This window comes from Phyllobates terribilis, unplaced genomic scaffold (assembly GCF_046119375.1).
Source record: "Phyllobates terribilis strain yellow unplaced genomic scaffold, ASM4611937v1 Scaffold_1__5_contigs__length_1240528914, whole genome shotgun sequence".
Taxonomy (NCBI): Eukaryota; Metazoa; Chordata; class Amphibia; order Anura; family Dendrobatidae; genus Phyllobates; species Phyllobates terribilis.
In genome coordinates, this window is record NW_027362761.1 from 843,315,449 (window position 1) to 843,336,658 (window position 21,210).

Genomic DNA, 21,210 nt, shown 5'->3' on the forward strand with positions numbered 1-21,210 from the left:
ATAATATTATTATTATTATTATTATTATTATTATTATTATTATTATTATTATTATTATTATTATTATAGTCCCTAATATTTGGCTGGTTTCCCTAAGCAGCAGTTCTTTTATGGCAACTTTGTAGTTGTCATCTTCAAGGGGTAAAGAGTATTGAAATGCTCTGCTAAACATACATATTTATTAATTCTCAAGTGCCACAGAATGTTATACAAATTAGAACTATTACTTTTTTATAAAGAAAGTACATGTTGCACCAGCAATATCCATGGGTGGTTGGCTTTAAAAAAAAATAAAAAATTCCAAAATTTTCACCAGGTGTAAAAGCAGAATGTGTGGGAAGGAGATGGGGTAATGCTTTTGGAGGTTCTAACACCCACACATTCTGCTGTATTTACTCCTATCAATGCTTTTCCCATCTTTAAAGCTTTTATCTGCTTTATCTAAACTAATCCCTCACCCACAAACTTTCTAGTCATTATAACACAAGGAAATATGGAAAACCTCGACTTGAGAATAGCAATGAATGAACCACAAGACTGTTGGACAGTTTGGGAAGCTAGTCAGATTTCCAATAATAATCTGGTATTTTAGTGAATGTATGTTCAATCTTTACTAAAGACCTCCAGAATTAAAATATTAACTATAATTGTCATCTTAAATCACAGTGTTGTTGCATGAATGGCACAAACTATACACCCATTTCCATTCTCTCAGAAGCCTGCTATTTTAGTGGCAAGAAGAGCCTAGTCGAAAATAAAGCACAAAGGGTTAGTCAATTGGACCCATCAGGATTAGTTGGTAACATTTGCAATCTGATCTGCTATACTGGTTCTGGATTTATTGAAAACAAAAGTCATGACAGTAGTGTGAACAGTGCCTTGCAAGCAGTTGTGTTATGGACTTTCCAGGGTCCTAGCTATACAATAGGAGCAGATAAACAACCCTTGGCAGGCAATATATATATATATTTTTTTTTTACAGTCCCCTGTGTCTTGAAGCACAAATATAAAGAGGACCTTTAACCAGTTTCTGCATGACCGCTCTCAGGCATCATGTGACCCCCGGCTGCAGCCTCGGCTGACATTCGCTGATGTCACGTCAAGTTCCAGATGCAGCCAGGCATGTCCCAGTGAGGCGCTCCCCCCTGATTGATGGGCTGTGGGTGGGGTTTCCCTGCGCGTCAGTCAAGCATCCACCGCGCGCTCTTTCCCAATGAATGCAGGGGAGGTAAAGCGCGCGGTGGATACACCCTCACAGCCCATCAGTGACATCAGCGGATGTCAGCCGAGGCTGCTGCTGGGGTCACATGATGCCTGTGAGCAGTCAGCGATAGCGCCGCTCACAGGCAAGATTGACACTGCAGGGTATTTGCTAAAAATCTTATTTCCACCGTTTACATCGATTGGGGGGCATATTCTAAAGAAGTGGACAACCTCTTTAACGCCCCCTTGGTTGAAGGGGAAATTAACATTTTAGGTGCCCTAATAGTAAAAGCCAATATCCCCACATTGGAGAGGAGAAACAAAAGAAAGAAAACTGTTTTAGTCAGCTCTCCAGTGACTATATCATAAGGTAGCCAGTTTAACATGCAAAAAGTTTTGAAAGGTTCTCTTTAAAACCGCACTGAAAGTATTGTTATGACTCTTAGGAAAGCTGTCACTTAGTTAAGAATGCATGGAAGGTGCTAAGCGCTTATTCTTTTTGCCTTCAGCAACCTTATCACTGCATACCGACAGATTATAGATCCTGTTGTTTCATGTAGGATGTCCTCAAGCAGGATCAGAGTTGATGCATAGCGTGCAGCAGGGACTATAAATATTTGCTGTGTAAATTGAACCTACCACTTTGTTCCTTCAATGATCCTCTAAGCCATTGTTTCCCAATATTCATAAGCTAGTTGTACCACCTTTTGTGCATTATGAGCAAACAAATGTGCAGTGTATGGAGGAACCAAAATCATAGATTGCAGCAAGACAATTGCTTGCATCCCAATCCCTATAGAGAAAGACCTAGTGAAGAGTAACCACAGCTTTCTTTCTGTAGCACATTTTCTGAATTACAATGATTTATGAGATGTGAATAACTGTACACCCTTTTAAACTCACCACGTCCAAAAATGTGTTTTGAGCTGTAATGCAGTGCTACTTACACTTTTTATTGAATACAATATTTGAAAAGTTTGTCTCAACTTTTTACTGATCTTTGGAAACTAAAAGGTCTACTATGGTTGTGCCAAGCCCTGTACTGGAAAATACATGTTCAGAGATTCCTGTAAGAAATGGAGTGAACGTGGAGATTGGTCCTAGACAGAAGTGCACTGTTTCAACTCAAACTTGTGCTCCTCCTGACCCCCAACAGTCCTCGTCTTTCCTTGCACCAGAGGCACTTGTAACCAAAGATCATTCACCTTCCAAGGCACTTATAAGGTAGTTTTACTTGTTTTTTTTACATACTGTCCACATCAGAAAATTTGTAGTCCATAATTTTGTAATCAGAATAACCTAATCCTAAATTCATTACCTATTTTATGTTCACATAATGCTCTAAACCTGTAGTGCAGGAATAGCAGATATAGGAATTTATCCATATTGACCTTTTCACTAGATGAATGCCAAAAGGTTATCTTTTCGGTATCCTCTAGGCCAAGATTCCTAATCTGCCATGCTTTCCTATACAGAGGTATGTCACAAAAAATATATACTTTAGCCCATGCCACTGTATGCCTATACATTGACATATGTCAAGACCTTCTGTTTGGAAAATTTCTAGAGATATATTCCTAATGCGTACTTCTTAATGAATGCTTAGACATGATGTGAACAGTGCTTTAAATCTACTCTAGAAATCCATATTTTATGGAGTGTCTAGTTTGTGAAACCTGTGATTTATTAATATCTGGAATTTCTGCTTAGGCATGAGAGCATGGGCAGCTCTGAAGAACAGACTTCTGTTATACATGCTTCTTCTTTTCATTCACATATTTCTTTGGGTCAAACAAGGTATACATCTTTAAACTTTTTGAATACTAAACTGAAATCTGTGTGGTCTATAATGGCAAAACATCAGCCCCTTAAAATTGATGGCCTATCGTTAAATGGTCAACAAACTTTGAATGGATCAATAGTACAAGCAAATATAAGAAACTTTGTAATATATCTTATCAGAGAATTCTGCTTTTTTTCTTTACTTATGAGCCATTTCTCCCCCTTCCTTTTTTCTTCAGAACTCACTATTCACTTTGAAATACTAGTGCAAATTTGTCTTGATCAAAACAAAATGGACTGTCAGCACAATGAGATCAGGTTTCACAGCCTATCATTCTCAATAGAAAGGGAATAGCGGAGCTTTGAGGAGCAGAGGAAGACAAGACAGGCAGATTGTAGTGAGTTATTGGGGCTTTTTCGTTAGTGCAAGGGTATGCCTGTAAGTTCCAAAAAATGACTGTTCTGGTAACTCCTTCAGTGCTGTAACAAATCCGCTCTATATTCTGCGATACAGAAATAGTCATCATAAATGTAACTACCCTTCTAAAACCTAGTGGTGCAGGCAGAATTGTCAACCTCCTTTTATCTTTTTACCTCGCTGTAGTTCTCCAGATATGCAGCCAGTTCTTACAAAACGATATCCTCTGTGCTTTTCCACATCCCTTTATAGTGTGACTTGCGTTATATGGCATCATATAATTATATATGACAGAACATTCAGCATAACAATTCTATAGCTATTTAATTCTGGTAGCAGGTAGCTTTTGTGTCACAAAGGTTAATTCATTCCTTCCTTGTCACCTTTATTGTTAGTCTGACAAGAATTTGCTAGTAAGGGATAGTTGAACTTTGAACGTATTGTTACATTTTCAATTAATTCTTTGTTCTCACTGCTCTTTATGTCTTTGTGTTTCTTTTGTGTAAGTACTTGTGTGAAAAAAGATTTAATGCAAAATCCTCTGGACAAACTGCCGAAATCCGCTCCCTGTCCTCCTCCAACACTTGCACCACTTATGGTGCAGAATTCAAAAAGCAAAACCAGTGCAGCTGCTGCGGTGTCTGCTATTGTGCGTGCACAGGCAAGGTATTGGTCCACGGCTTTTCATGTGATACATGATCCTTCAGACTAATATGACTTTGTGATACTTCGAACTCAACTAAATGGTTTGTTTGAGTTGTAAGACTATGTTCACGCGTTGCATTTTTATTAGGCTATGTTCACACATCATGGTTTTTGATGCGTTTTTTTTATGCAAATTTTCAGCTGCGTTTTGCAGTACCAGTTTGACATTCCAGAATTCTTACTTCACACACCTTTTTTTTTTTTGTTCTGGATTTTGTACCTTGTATGTTTTTTTGCAAAATAAAGCATGTTGCTTCTTTCAGCATTTTTCATCCATTGGAAGTAATAGGTAGTGAAAAAACGCTGAAAAAACGCCTATTGTAAACATAGCTGTCAGGTTTTGCTGTGTTTTTAGTGAAAATAAGCAAGTACAGCAGTATGTGAAACACTTTTATTTTTGTGATTTTACCATCTTGTCTTGGTCACTGAGATGGTAGTTTCTATTAGTACAGTGCAATTAAATTTAGTGATGTGTACAGTGTAAACATTGGCTGAGCTACGTGTGAGATTGTTCAATGCTCTGAACAACTGAATGGCAGACCATAGTGTGAAAGTAAATGGTGTCATGCAAACTCCATACACTGCCAGTGTCTTAGGTAAACTATTCCTGAACAATTCACCTCCCTCCACTGTACATTTTAATTTCTGGTTAATATGGTTGCACATATGTCTTGCATTGGTGACCTGTGTTCATGCTTCTGTAGTGGAAGCAAAGCTGAACTTTGGCTATGTTTACACATCATGTTATTTTCCAGTGTTTTTTGTGCCTAAACCAGAATGAGATTTTTTTTTTTCACTGAACTTTATGTACATGCATATCAAAGACAAAAGGGCAGTGTGAAAAACGCTGAAAAAACGCACAAAAAAGCAAGAAAACGGCAACAAAAATCCTGAGATCAGGTTTTGCTGCAGAAAATGAACGCTGAAAAAACCATGATATGTGAACATAGCCTTAAGAGAATCGCAGCACAGGTGCGGAGGAGACAGAGAAAGTCATTTCTGTCCGAATCTACACTGCCCCATAGTATAACAATGGACTGACTGCTATCCAATAAAACATCAGAGAGCACTCGGTCGTGTTATACGGCTGTGTGAGTGAGCCCATACAGTTCGTTTTTTTTTTTGACCAAAAGCATTGCAAAAACGCTGCAAAAATGCTTGGTTGTGTGTTTGCACTTACAAACAATAAAAAAAGCTTAACGAATTGACACACTGCAGATTTTAAAAAAAACTCAGCAGTTTTCCAATTGTCAGAGAAAGAGAAAAAAAAACAAGCGTTTGCATGCGATTTTTAAAATCTCATAGCTTTTGCTGGTACAGTAAAAAACTGTTTTTAATTCAAATAAAAAAAAGCTTAAAAAAAAAACCCCGCAGCTAAAATGCAACATGTGAACATAGCCGAAGGGTCATATATGCAGACTTATTAGTACACCAGCCATAGTGTACATTGTATTCCACTACACATGACTGTTAGGGACCACAGTTTAACCCACTAAGCAAAGCCAATTGTTTCCTCATGGTGGTTAACACTAGTTTCCCAAGTGTTGAAAACCATTTACTGCATTCATCCAATGAAGGTGATTGCCTTTCTATTAAGAACAAAATAGTGGAGGACTGCCATACATATGGCTGAATGATAGATTTTTTTTATTAAAATTGTTGCATGTGCCAGATTCCTGAGGTGAACATGTTGGTACATAACCACTATTATTCTCATGGATTCCTTTTTTAATTTTAAAATTTTCATTAAAAACTACTACTACGTAGTAGGGATGAACAAAAAAATGCAACCGATTCTGGTCTGGTGTCCAGTTCATTCCTCCATGGTAGCCGGACCAGGGCAGTGTTGATCTCTGCACCGGCAATCCTCTGGCTGGCATGCTTGGTGCCTGGCATGCTTGGTACCTGGGCTGCCGCGATGCCGCACCCGGGCAGTTTGCTCACCTCTAAAATATAGTAAATGTAAATATAGTATTTTATTTTATTAATTTTGGTTTTACATTCCTTTATCCACTTTGGGAAGTACTTATTTATTTATTTTTTAATAAATCCACATCATGTTCACATCAAACGCACAGCACTTTTTTTTTAATGGTTGACTATGCTTTACTTTTATTTCCACTTCTCTCCTCTTTCTCAGACTCTCTGACCCCTTTGTCTATCGTTCTCTCTTGGACGCTCTTCTCATAGAACCTGTCATTAAACAACCTTTTTCAAGTGCAAAAATCGGAAGGCGATCCACTGGTTTAATGGGAAGTGTACAAATGGTGAGGTAAAGTATACGAAAAGCTAGGAAAGTGACGAGTGCACAGGCAATAGAGCCAGCCTTACAGTGATTTGACAGCCGTTCATTAAGCGTCTGCCACCTTTCTCATCTGTTGCTGGTACATGCCTATGACTAGTGTCCTAGAGGAGCAGGAGTATGCACCACAACTCTCTGGATATCCTACTTGAGCCGGTTTTTAATCCAGTTACATGTTACATTTTCTAAAATGGATATTGTTTGCAGAAGTTTGACATTGTTCTTTCCAAAGTGTAAGGTATTATGTCTGCGGCCTCTTGCCTTGGGTTCTACTGACACTCTCCTGAAAACATTTGAATAGTTTACCAAGTTCTGCCTTACAGAAATGGAACCCAATCTAGTAGACATACCGTTTATTACTGCATTAACTGTTGATATGACCAGTTAACCAGAAGCACCTAAGGCATACAGCACTTAAAGCACCACTCCAATATATACTTGCTATAGTGGGGCTTTAAATATAATCCCCCGCTCCCTGTCCTGCGGCACCATCTTGTGAGCGCAGCTTCTGACTGGCCTGGAACTCGGAAGCTAAGTCACAAGGTCTCAATGCAAGTCTATAGGAGCCAGAACGAGGCTCTCATAGACTTGTATTGAAAAGTGACCTCCGGCACGCTCCATGAAACACAGGAGCAGCTGGTAGGTCACAAACTGCAGGAGACGGAGCGGAATGGCGGCAAAAAAAAGTTAAAACACCGGAAGGTGAGCATCAGACAGGAGGCAGGGGACTTGGATTTTAAGCACCACTCCAGCGGTGAAATTACAAAAAAACTGCTGGAGTGGTGCTTTACAGCCTAAAAAATCTTATGTCACATGTGACTCTTCTTAAATCGATCGGAGGAATAGGGTTCAAAAATCTGTGTATTTTTTTATAATTTAGAAGCCTTGCCGATTGTCTCATGGTGGACGTCTGCTCCCGGACTTCTGTGATGCTCCAGATATTTTGAAATAAATTGAGGCATAGTGTGGATCAGAGGAAAATAGCAAAATAACTGGTGGGGTAAGGTTGGTAAACATGAAAAGAATAAATAACAGGTTTTAGAGTGTGGTATGCATGGCAGTTTATGTAAAAACGACCTTGCTAGATATCTGTTAATATTACTGTTATGTCTCACTAAGAAACGTGGCTCTACAAAGCCTCTGGTCTGGATAAGCCAGTCTTAAGCAGTGTAATGGGTGGCACATGCTGCTACAGACCACATATTCAGGCCTGTAGAAGCCTGTGCTAACCTGAAACAGCTGTTACCGGACATGGTGCCTGCATGCCCCCCTGGCTTATCTTATTTTAAAGTGTCATTAGAAAATTAAGAAAATGGATTTTATCGGTGAGTGCCATCTATTTTCTTCATCCACAAATTGCGTTGACTGTTGGCAGTAAATGATAGAACAGCACTGTATAATATAGGGTAGGAAAAGTCACTGAGCACTGTATATGCTATATCTGGTGAACTGATGTTTGGGTAGTGCCAAGCCTGACCTTCCTATCATTTAACAAAACTAAGTTTAGTACATAGATCCAGGAACAGAACCAGATATCAGAAAATGTGTGTGGCTTGGAAATTGCATGTAATCCAATAGTTTTAGATGTGATGTTCACAAAAATTGTGACCACTATACAAAAGTTACATAGTAAGCCCTTTCTGCACACCATTTTTTTAATGTTTTTAAACTCTCACCCCAAAAATTAAATAAAATAAATCGAAACATAACAGTATGTAATATACTGCTAGAATTGCATTATTTTCACTCACATGCGAACCTCCCTCTCTTCAGCATCTTTCAGTTGAGACCATTGACAGAAGCTGAAGAGAGAAGAGCAGTCATGTGAAGAGCGGGGGGAGTGTGAAAACATCCGAATCCCGCCATTAACTGCAGAGGTGTTCTCATGGAGAACACTCGGCAAAGAGGAAGTAAAAAATAAAAATGTTTGTTTTTAAAAATATATAAAAGTTTAAATCACCCCTCCTTTCCCCCCCAAAAAAATAAAATAAAGAAATGTAAAAATGGGGAATAAATAAACATTTGGTATTTTCATGTGTGTAAAAGTTTGGTCTACCAAAATATCCATCTTGCCTGATTCTATAACCGAAAATAGAATTCCCTAACGCAAATGCAAAAAAGTATTCCCAAACAGCCAAATTTGCTTTACACACACACATACACTTCTACCTATTCACTTACACCCACCACAATACTCTATTACATACACAAACCTCTTACAAAATACATGCATACTTTTCTAACTATGTGCACAAACATTGGGGTGCCTTTACATCCAGATATCCATACGATCATACATAGGCACGCCTTCATACATCCAGATCCACCAGAACACATCGCTTAGCTTCATGAAGAGTAGCTAATACTTCAGTATTGTGCTCCGCCTCAGCAGAGGCATGGGGTGGCCAGCCAGAAGTGACTAAGACAGGCCGCTTTGGTGGGGATCTGTGCTGCTTTCTGAATGGCAGAATCAAAGCGCACCTACCCCTATATATGTGTCACAGGTCAGGCTATAATCCAAAGGAGTTCTGTCTCCCGCATTTGCCCACAAGCTTGAAGCTTGTCGCCAGTGGGTGGAAGCAACACCGGACACACTGTGCAAATCTGCTGAGTTCGCGTCATGCAGTGTACTCTGTGGGTAATTTTGTATTTAATGGTAGTGCAGCCCTAAACAGCCACTGGTGGACCAGTCCACCCCTGCTTGGATATAGCAGTGCTGGGTAGTCACACGAAGTAGCAAAAGTACAAGAGTTGTGGAAACTGGGATGTTGCAGAGCTGATCTGCATTACTGGAGACTTCGATATAGCAGATCTGAGTAGCAGTACTGGAGTAGTGGCGCTTGGATGTAGCAGGTTTGGACAGTGGAGTAGGAGTAGCGAAAAACCTTCAGGAATGACAACTACTTGAATACTCAGGTGGTGTTCATGATTTATTAGCAATAATTACAAACTTTCTGCTGTTTGCAATAAATGTATATTACTATCAGATTTTACTTAGCGGAAATGCTGACATAATATTCGGTTTGCTTGTTGGATAACCTGGGTTGTTTTTCATAACTGTACATGCGGTACAATGAATAGTGAACAGCTCTAGAGCTAGATTGATGTTCCTGACAAGTAAATGTGTCCATTACTTTTCTCCCTAAAGTATTCTCTGCTGAATAATCTCTGCTTCTTTCCATCCATGAAGATATTCAGTTGTAGCCAAAATGTTATCTATTTATTATAATACTTATTGTCATTTTTTCCCAACAGTGATTTGCTGGAGTTTGCACCAACCACTGGGATTGCTGGAGCATCTTCAAAGATTATGCCTGCTTCCTACAACCCTCCACCATCTGCATACAAGCCTAGTAGTGCAAGCTCTGCAGCCAAGCCAGGAGGCTGGCAACCAGGTAGCTGAATCTGCTGAGGGATTACTCGTCACAGCTAATTAAATTAAAAATATTACAGTTGCATAGGATGTCTACTGATTTTTACGTGCCAATATATGTGAGTATCAAAGACTGGTGTAAAGCTTTGCAGCCAAAATTATTAAATTCCCATAGCAAATTAGGTTTATGGTTTATTAGCAAAATTTACAGACTTTCTTCTGTTTGCAATAAACTAATGAAACCGGAGCAAAGAAAATAGCCCAACACAACTACCATGACTAGTGATTTCCCAAATTCAGCACAAAATATCACTTTTAATAACTACTGCAATGTCAAAACTTTTTCAACCCCCTTATAGATTCCCCTATAAAAGCATATATTTGTATACCATTGCCTTGCACAAACAAAGTAAGGTAAGGCTCAGATGGTCATATTTCATAGTCCGTGTATGAACTGCAATCCCGGGACCACCGACCGTGGGTCACCTCACCCAAACTGACATCCACATGGGTGACACAAATATATATAAAAGGCTATGAATGTTTCTACAGCAAAGAGGTTCAATCATAAGCAGATGCAGATTCTTTACTGTAAGAGCAGAGATATTAAGGCACTCTTTGCCACATAATGTTGTAATAGCTGATTCACTACAAAAGGTCAAGGAGGGCCAAGATGTCTTTCTTGAAAAATATAATCTTACAGGTTATGGTACTAGATGTGATGAGATGTAGATCCAGGGAACTAGTCTGTTTGCCGTAGATGGAGTCTTGAAGGAATTTTCCCCCTAATATGGGACAATTATCTGCCTCATGGGGATTTTGCTTTCATCTGGAATATGTTGGGTTCTAGGTTGAACTGAATGTCTGCTTTCAACCTTTAAAACTATGAACGGGACAGTGGTCTCAAACATAGCTCAAAGTCCACCAGGGCGTGGTTTCAGAAGTCCTGGAGGATTCAGGAGTGGCTGTCAGTCACTTGACTTGAACACAATAGAAAATGTCTGGTGGGATTTGAGGAAGACAAATGTTGTACGCAAACTAAACTGAAGAATATTAGCGAACTGAAGGCCATTGCCCATGAGGAAAGGTCGGAGATTCCTCGGGTACACTGCCTGAAGCTGGTATTTCATTAGTACTAAAGACACTCTTATCATTAACCCCTTACTGACATATGACATACTGGTACGTCATATGCCGTCACCCTAACTTTCATGCAGACTTGCACGCCAGCCTGCATCTCTCCCAGAGCGGAGCGACGCCCATGGCCTGTTAACCTGGTAAATGCCAATGTAAATCTCTGTTAGCAGAATTTAACACATGCTAGCAGGGGAGCTCATCATACCACTTGCCCGTGAAGTAATTGTGGTGTTGCCATGACAGTTGAGGGTCTGTTGAAGACCCCCATGCTTGTCATGACTATTCTCCTGTGAAAGCCAGCCTGTAACTGGTGTTCAGAAGAGATCACTTGTGCTATACATAGCAAAAATCATGATCAGATGATCGCAGCCTCAAGTCTCCTAACGGGACTATTAAATACAGGAAAAAGTGGGGGGAATTTTTTTTTTTTTTTTTCATATATTTAAAAACACAAGTTCAAATCACCCCTTCCCCCTTTGCCCCATTAAAAATATAAAAATACATATTATTTGGTATTGCATCATTCGTAAAAGTCTGATCTATCAAAATATAAAGTAAATTAATCCGATCGGTAAACGTTGTAACGAAAACAGAACTCCAGAATTATTTTTTTTTTGCCCGCCACACAACATTGCAATAAAAGGCAATCAAAACATTGTATCTACCCCAAAATGGTATCCGTAAAAAACATCAGCCCAGGGCACAAAGAATAAGCCCTCACACAGCCCCATATCATGAATATTTAAAGCATTAAGGGTCTCGGAAAATGTATTTCTATTTTCTTATACAAATTTCTCAATCTTTTTTTTCACCTCTTTAAAAACAAAAACAAACTATGCATGCACGGTATCTGCGTAATTGTACTAACTTGGAGAATCCAGGTCAGTTTTACCGTATAGTGAACATAGGAAATTTAAAAAATAAGTAAATTAAATAAAAATTGCGGAATTGCACTTTTTTTTTGCAATTTTACTGTACTTGGATTTTTTCCAGCTTTCCAGTGCATCACATGATAAAATGATTGTCATTCAAAAGTACAACTTGTCCCACAAAAAAACAAGCCCTCATACGGCTATGTAGATGGAAAAATTAAAAGGTTATGGTTCTTGGGAGACCGCGAGGAAAAAACGGACACACGGAAAATCGCCATTGGGTGATGGGGTTAAAGGGCTGAATAATTCTGAGACTTGGAGGAACCTCCTGTGATGTTAGTTGTGTTGAGCTATTTGCATTGTTCTTTGGTTTATTAGCAAAATGTTCAAACTTTCTGTTCTTTGCAATAAACCAAAGTTGCAATTGGAGGTTGAATAATCTTGATTGCAAATATAGTTTACGTCATCTTTTTAAACCTGCTTGCTGTATATAATGACAAAGTGAATACATATATAAAAAATATGTAGAAGATGCTAGACGGAATGTCAGTGCTGCAGTAATGTAGTTTACCTCTAGATGGTGCCATGTTACTTTGAAAGGGCTCACATGTAAGCACATATGGTTCGTAAAGACTTCTCTGTACCCAAAATATATTCCTCATTAATACAAACTAAACTTGGTGTATGATATTATTAATAAATCATATAATACAATGACTATTATGCATAAACCTAGACTATGGTATTAATTACCTGCTCATAAATTCCCCTCCTTATTGATGAAAGCTGGTTACTAAAAGTAGGTCAGTCTTAGTTTGTCTCTGCCTATTAAAATGTTCTTTCCTTACATTTTTAAGCAATCTATGAAAATGTGGTAGCTAACTTTGAGTTCTTATTTTTAAAATTGTTTTATGCTTTTAATATAAAGTACTTCCACTTCGTAAATGTTTTGTCATTTGCATAATCATCAGATCTGATGATTGTCTGTAGAAAAGCCTCTTTTAATTTTGCGAATAAAGGCTAGCTATAGCCAGAACTTGTACACTGACCTTCCACTTATCATTCAGCTACAAAGGGATATGTGTCCCAGGAAAACCTAATTAGATGTGTGGAATGCATTCAGGTTTTATTGGGTTGGAGTGGGGGTTCTTGGCTGAAGAGTAAAAGACCAGTTGGTCAGAAGTGCCGAACATGAAAATCTGATGTGACAGAACCTTTTAAACTCTGTAATTAATATAAGATATTTGTGCTTGGGGTTCAGAAAGAGTCAGATCGCTCACATTGGTTAGTACCAAGTTCTCCTCCCTTGTCAATGAGTAAGAGTTCTCTTAATCCTGCCAATTCATTCCAAACCCTTCTCATTTTAGAGGAACAGCGTTTGTCAATTGTCCTCAAATTACAGGCTAGATTAGAACGAAACACAGATATGGGGAAATGAACAGGATCATATGAAACTGTACAAATAGTTTTCCTTCACCGAGAGCGATACATGGGAAATGGCTACATTTATATTCCCATTCATGCAGATACAGTTACTCTGAAACCATAGGGCTGACACCGTCTAGACAACTTGTACGCATTATTTTGCATTTTTTTTGGAAGAGTTGCCCACATGGCAGTGCATTGAGTTTCACAATTTGTGCATCTCAGTTCAACGGATACACAATGTCACTTACAGGCAGGGAGTCAGTAAGCCAAACCTCCGACGACTCAATTTCCCTGACTCCACAACTCCACAGCACTGCCTCAGTACTGAACTAAAAGCAGAGGTCCTTAGATCAGGAACAGAGCAGACATTTCATAACTTTTCCAAATTCTTCTGAAAACATTTACAGCACATCCTGCATTGTACTACTGTACCGAATTTATCATATATTTTAGGAGTCAGTCCATTTTATACCGACTCCACCAAAATGGACACAGACTCCACGACTCCAACTCCACAGCCCTTCTTACAAGTGCAGTTGACTCCAACTTTTGATGTACGTCTTGTCAAAGGCTATTGTGCAAGTCTTCTCTTTTTCACTCTTATCATAGTGGAACCAATAGCAGTTCCATCCTGGAATTTTACAGTACCTAAACCTTTTTATATATTTTATAAGCAATGGAAATAGGAGCTATAAGGAACTCTAACGAGTAACGTGGTATATAAGCAGACGGGCTTTCTCAGATAAATGGTGCCAGCAGGTAAGTCTTCTGCAAAGGGACTGTACACCTCATACAAACTTTGGCTGAAACTGTTGATATCAGCAGGAGCTGCTGACCACCTACAGTGGGGAAAAAAAGTATTTAGTCAGCCACTAATTGTACAAGTTCTCCCACTGATTTGGAAAGAATTTTTTTTCAAATTTTGGTGGAAAATAAGTATTTGGTCAATTACAAAAGTTCATCTCAATACTTTGTTATATATCCTTTGTTGGCAATGACAGAGGTCAAATGTTTTCTGTAAGTCTTCACAAGGTTGGCACACACTGTTGCTGGTCTGTTGGCCCATTCCTCCATGCAAATCTCCTCTAGAGCAGTGATGTTTTGGGGCTGTCGCTGGGCAACATGGACTTTCAACTCCCTCCAAAGGTTTTCTATAGGGTTTAGATCTGGAGACTGGCTAAGCCACCTTGAAATGCTTCTTACGAAGCCACTCCTTCGTTGCCCTGGCGGTGTGCTTGTGATCATTGTCATGCTGAAAGACCTAGCCACGTCTCATTTTCAATGTCCTTGCTGATGGAAGGAGGTTTGCACTCAAAATCTCATGATACATGGCCCCATTCATTCTTTCACGGATCAGTTGTCCTGGTCCCTTGGCAGAGAACCAAAGCATGATGTTGCCACCCCCATGCTTCACAGTAGGTATGGTGTTCTTTGGATGCAACTCGGCATTCTTTTTCCTGCAAAGATGCCGAGTTGTGTTTCTACCAAACCGTTCTACTTTGGTTTTATCTGACTATCACATTCTCCCAATACTCTTTTGGATCATCCAATGCTCTCTAGCAAACTGCAGACTGGTCCGGACATGTAATGGCTTAACTAGGGCGACACGTCTGGCACTGCAGGATCTGAGTCCCTGGCGGCATAGTATGTTACTGATAGTAGCCTGTGTAATATTGGTGCCAGCTCCCTGCAGGTCATTCACTACGTCCCTCTGTGTGGTTCTGGGATTTTTGCTCACCGTTCTTGGGATCATTTTGACCCCATGGGGTGAGATCTTGTGTGGAGTCCTAGATCGAGGGAGATTATCAGTGGTCTTGTATGTCTTCCATTTTCTAATTATTGCTCCCACAGTTGATTTCTTCCCACCAAGCTGCTTGCCTATTGCAGATTCAGTCTTCCCAGCCTGGTGCAGGGCTACAATTTTGTGTCCTTCGACAGCTCTTTGGTCTTCACCATAGTGTAGTTTGGAGTGTGACTGTTTGAGGTTGCGGACAGGCGTCTTTTATACTGATAACAAGTTCAAACAGATGCCAGTACTACAAGTAATGAGTGGAGGACAGAGGAGCCACTTAAAGAAGTTGTTACAGGTCTGTGAGAGCCAGAAATCTTGGTTGTTTGTAATTGACCAAATACTTATTTTCCACCAAAATTTGAAAAAAATTTCTTTCCAAATCAGACAATGTGATTTTCAGGATTTGTTTTCTCATTTTGTCTCTCATAGTTGAGGTCTACCTATGATGTAAATTACAGGCCTCTCTCATCTTTTTAAGTGGGAGAACTTGCACAATTGGTGGCTGACTAAATACTTTTTTCCCCACTGTATTGTTCATGCATATGGCCAGACTTTTATGAAGAGTAAGGCCGTGTTCACATGATGCATTTGTGATATGTTTTCTGTTGTCGTGATTTTCCGAAAACGCTGTAAAATTTCCGCATTTTTATGAAATTGTGGCAACACAACCTTAAAAGGGAGTCTGCACAGAATAACGATTCAAGCCAAGCACGGGCACTTGGTGCACCATTGGCAATGGTGAGTAGGTCATTGCACCCTCCACCAACTTGTTTTCCATCTATTTCCACTCTCCTCTGCCTCATGTAAAGCCAGAGCTGTCAATTTAGAATGATGGGGGGAACCAAATTCATGCAAAACATGTAGACCGGAAGGTGGACCGAGATGCTTTGCTGCTAGATGGTGGCACCTAGCGCTTGTGCTGGGTTTGAACATTTATTTTGTGGTTACAGATTCTCTTTCAGCCACCACTGAGGATTCTGGCAGCCGCCTACTTCTCTTCATGTTGAGAGCAGAGTTTGCATATATGTGGTGGGTCAGAGGGACCAGCTGTCAGCTGAATGAGCTTTTGAGCGACTGCTATCTAAGGTGTATGGGTGTCTTTAGTACGTTATACAATTAGATTTTGAAAAACATACTGTGACAAAGTCACTGGCAAAGTACTGGAGGAAAGATGTGTAGCACTGAGATTGTTAGCTTCAGTGATATAAACATAGAAAAAGTGTTCCAGCACACACACAGTATAAAAAGGGGTTAATCAGCCATATTTAGTGCTAGGGTGATTAAACACCTGTAGAAAGGGAGGAGGTCAGAGGATAAATTCCCAGCCTTTGGCCACGGCCCCACTATCAGTATTTGGTCAGTATTTTTTTCTCAGGAGTGGGAGCCAAAACCAGGTGGGGAACAATCAGAGAAAAGGTATAATAGAAACAAGTCACCAATTCTGCATTTATCACCCACTCCTGGTTTTGGATCCCACTCCTGAGAAAAAATACTGACCAAATACTGACAGTGGGGACGTGACCTTTTAGAGCATGTGGTATGGGGTGGGTCTGGAGGAACAAGCCCTGGAGCTGTTTTGTCTTGTTAAACCTTGAGTTGTTTTGTTCCTGAAACGGGCGGTTACCCGTAGCAACAAGGACTGTGCCATACATTGTTTTGTTTTTCCTCTTAGGCTGGGAAGACCGTGTTTGTTTTCCTAACGTTGTCGTGGTTTATGCTGTGCTCTTAATAAACCACAGAAGATTTAAAGAGACAGTGTTCCTGTGTCTACCTCTATGTGCCACCAAGTGAGCCGACCTTCCACAGTACTAACTGACTGTGAATGGTGTTTACAGTATGAAGGTGTTAATGGGGGCCATAAAACTAGAAGCCTTAAGTGTGACTATTGGTTCCTAGGAGAGAGATTAGTGCCTGGGACTTCTGCGGGATGACTTATCTCTTTCTCTACAACGGGTACAGAAGGTTAATAAAGTATACAATAAACTTACCACTGGAAGATCGTCAGTTTGCACATTTCATCTGGTAAAGCATGTGAACTATGGAATTGATTTTTCAAGATTGGCAATTTCCCAAAATTTGGCTTATTTTTCATCTACTATACGCAAGAAATATATTCCAGTATGGGACAGGAGTACATTTCTGTCATAGTTTACTTCACTTTTATGGCATAAATTGTGATGAATTTGGCAGCTGAAGTTGGCTACGTCCCCTCCAATCAAAGCACCACCCACTTTATGAAAAGTGGTGGGCACAGCTGGCTGGGACAGTAATTCATAAAGTCACCAAATTGTATATCAAAACGTTTGCAGCATTTTAAACAGTTTACCGGCATAATTCTGGCAAAACTGTTTGCATCAGGGCCTATATCTTTAAAATTCTTCATACTACGCCTAGACATACCCCATGGTAACTACACAATCCAGCTACATTTACTGCTAAACGTATCTCTATTTATCAGCATCAATTCCCCATAAATGCAGAGTTATCTGATAAATGTGCCAATAGACATTTGCAAGCTTCACTTTTCTGCTCATTATTCATAGAACCATCTGTTTTTAGGGGTTAGTTACTGGACTAGGAGTGTCGAGATTTTTCTCATTCTGTAAATATTTTCCAGACACCTTGGAAAGCAGTGTAGTATTATCAGATACTTGGGCTAGGCTGGGTGTCGCTCACTTTATGTGCATTTTTTTATTTATCAGCGCTAAGTAAAATGACCTAAACATTGTACCACACTATGCATGTTGGTTTTCTTTTACGTTCATTTAGGATATTACAGAACATCTCCTTTTTATTGATAAGAAAAAGCTTTGTAGAGGCTTCTCTTAAAAGGTTGTCTCATGTTCTTTAAGGCTATGTCCACATGATCCGGACAGGCAGCGTTTTGAATGTCGTATACTTTATGCTGCGTCCAAAGCGCTGCACGCAGGTGAATTCGCATGGGTTGATTGAACCATGCGGATTCACCGCATTCAATACATTGTAGCGATTCCGCAAGAGAAATAGACATGCTGCGGTCTGGAACGACGCGCCGCATGTCCGTGTCCGCAGGTAATCCGCAGGTGCATGGAGACGCATAGTGGACATAGTATTTCTACAAATCCCATCCACTGTGCTGTAACATCTGGCCGCTGCGGGTTTGCCGATGCATAAGCACCCAGCTTCAAACCCGCAGCGGCTCCTGATCGTATGCACATACCCTAGAGGGAACCTATCAGCAGGATTTTGCTAAGTAAACTACAGACATTGTCATATTGGTGCTGTTACACTGATTAAAATGATACCTGAGGTGATCAAATCCATCTTGTGGTTCTTGTGTAATCAGTGTTTGCAGTTCTGAGTTAATGATATGCCCATGCTCCGGGGCAGGACTGTGGGCAGGGTCTTATCCTGGTGTTCTAGGCCAGATCAGCAAGATAAGACCTCCCCACAGGCCCGCCCCAAAGCACAAGTATGTTCCTCATAGAGACAGACACAGACAGACTGTATCATACATCAACCACTCATTCCTACACAGCCCCCTCAAGAGACTCCACCACAGCAGCACAGAGTGTGTCAGCGACTCCACCACAGCAGCACAGAGCATGTCAGCAATCATGCAGCCGCACAGAGTAGGTCAGCGACCCCCACAACAGCAGCACAGAGTATATCAGTGACTCCTCCACAGCAGCACAGAAAATGTCAGCGAACTATGTCTGAGACAGACAAAGCGAGAGATGCTGTGGCGGAGTCGCTGACATACTCTGTGCTGCTTTTGCGGGAGTCGCTTACCTACTCTGTGCTGCTGTTGCATGACTGCTGACATACTCTGGTGGAGTTGCTGACATACTCTGTGCTGCTGTGGTGGAGTTGCTGACATACTCTGTGCTGCTGTGGTGGAGTTGCTGACATACTCTGTGCTGCTGTGGTGGAGTTGCTGACATACTCTGTGCTGCTGTGGTGGAGTTGCTGACATACTCTGTGCTGCTGTGGTGGAGTTGCTGACATACTCTGTGCTGCTGTGGTGGAGTTGCTGACATACTCTGCTGCTGTGGTGGAGTTGCTGACATACTCTGTGCTGCTGTGGTGGAGACGCTGACATACTCTGTGCTGCTGTGGTGGAGACGCTGACATACTCTGTGCTGCTGTGGTGGAGACGCTGACATACTCTGTGCTGCTGTGGTGGAGACGCTGACATACTCTGTGCTGCTGTGGTGGAGACGCTGACATACTCTGTGCTGCTGTGGTGGAGACGCTGACATACTCTGTGCTGCTGTGGTGGAGACGCTGACATACTCTGTGCTGCTGTGGTGGAGACGCTGACATACTCTGTGCTGCTGCAGAAGAGTCTCTGGAGAGTGCCGTGTAGGTATGAGTGATTGATGTATAAGACAGCGAGAGAGACACTGTCTCTATGATGAAGAACATACTTGTGCTTTGGGGCTGCCTGTGAGCAGGTCCGATCTGGCCTAGAGCACCAAGATAAGACCCTGCCTACAGTCCTCCCCCAGAACATGAAATTATCATTAACCGAAAACTGCAAACACACATGAACCACAAGACTGATTTCTTCACCTCAGGTATCATTTTAATCAGTGTAACAGCACCAACATGACAATGTCTGTAGTTTACTTAGCAAAATCCTGCTGACAAGTTCCCTTTAATTCCTAAAATTGCAAAGTACTTGTAAAAATAAGCAGCTTTGCAATTTAGTTATAAAAAAATCAACAACATACTCAAGAACAGAGGTATTTTTTTATTTTAGTTTCCTGTTTGTGTTCTAGGTTATAAGCCACTGCTGTGGTCTAACTTGCAATTCTTACAAGCTCTTTCCAATAGAGCTTTTAAGTACTGCTCTGAAACTATGTAAAATAAAGCACATAGACTATGGCGCCTCATGTAATACATTTTGACAAATTAGTGTACAAAGTACAAGTACCAATAAGTTGCTCACCCTTAAATTGTTGTTAAAGGCATATCTCGCCCTGTTACAGGTGTGACAGAGTCACTGGTGTTATATGCAAGGGGAGGTATGTGTCACTCCGGCTGCTAGCCTGTGTGAACTGAAACCTACATACTTTTCTCCATCATGTTATATTTTGGAGATTAACTCGTCTAAAGGGTGTGGCTTTATGTGAATGGCAAAGAGGGTGGCAAGTCATTCACCCTACCTCCCCTCAGGGTGTGGCTGAGCAAGCTTAAATGCTCATTCATTATTTTTTTTTTCTGTTGTGTTTGGAGAGGCATGGTCTCCAGTCTGGAAAGCCATAGCTCAGGAAGGAGCTGAAGGCTGGTCTACAACCTGTGTGGGCGAACCCCACACTCATATGGACTCATATTTTATCCTTTGGTTTTGTCGTTTTGCCAGTAAGGCTGTGTTTATTTTGCTGGAGCTGCAGGGCTTTATGCCATACAATAAAGCCTGCAGAGAAAACCCGGTTCCTGAGTCTTTCTAAAACCGGCCTAGCGGTCTTCTTACCACACAGGGTAAAGAGGACGTCAGTGACTGCTGATGCCTGTTGTTCACTGGCGTGCCTTCTTTTCTCCAAAGGAGTTTCAGTCTGTTCAGCTAGCTAGAATAAAAAAAAAAAAAAAATACTAAAATTAGTACTGTTACTCCAATAGAAAGAAGCATCAGTCCAGAGGTAAGATAAAAGATGCTAATTATTCATACAGTGTGTTAAAAGGTTACATGTTTCAAGGATCTCCTCCCCTTCATCAGACTAAAAAGAAAATATTAGATGTCTTGTTTTTGGTCTAATGAAGGGGACAGATCCTCGAAACACAGAACTTTTTAAAGAGGGTTGTCCAGTACTAGGACAACCCCTTCTTAAGCTAAATGTTCAACCCCCGATAATATAATAAAGCCTATACTCTCCTCCCATGCCGGCTCCATTCCAGTGGTGTCGGTACTCGCAGTCCCAGGGCTGTGATGCAGTGGAATGACACACGATGCCCGTCGCCCAATCAGTGCTGGAGTCACTGTCCCCATTTTCGTATGAACTGAACATGAAGAGGACGTCCGGGCTGCAACCCATCCTGGACTATCTCTTCATGTTCAGTTTGTCCGAAGGCGGGGACAGTTATGCCATCGCTTATTGGGCTCCGGGCACCACGTGTCATTCCACTGCATCACAGCCCCGGGACCGCGAGTACCGACACTGCTGGGACGGAGCCTGCATTTTATCGGGGCCTAATATTTAGTTTAAGAAGGGGTTG

The 21,210-nt window shown here is 40.8% G+C and overlaps 1 protein-coding gene across 1 annotated transcript in view; it reads left to right on the forward strand.

Moving 5' to 3' along the window:
* The window catches only part of PDLIM5 (PDZ and LIM domain 5), a 225,037-nt gene that overhangs the window by 165,463 nt on the left and 38,364 nt on the right, over nt 1-21,210 (forward strand). Inside the window, exons 12-16 of the mRNA XM_073638258.1 lie at nt 2,218-2,427; nt 2,914-3,000; nt 3,911-4,069; nt 6,249-6,380; nt 9,666-9,805. Of these exons, the coding sequence (XP_073494359.1) occupies nt 2,218-2,427; nt 2,914-3,000; nt 3,911-4,069; nt 6,249-6,380; nt 9,666-9,805 (728 nt within the window). The remainder of the gene's footprint in view (nt 1-2,217; nt 2,428-2,913; nt 3,001-3,910; nt 4,070-6,248; nt 6,381-9,665; nt 9,806-21,210) is intronic.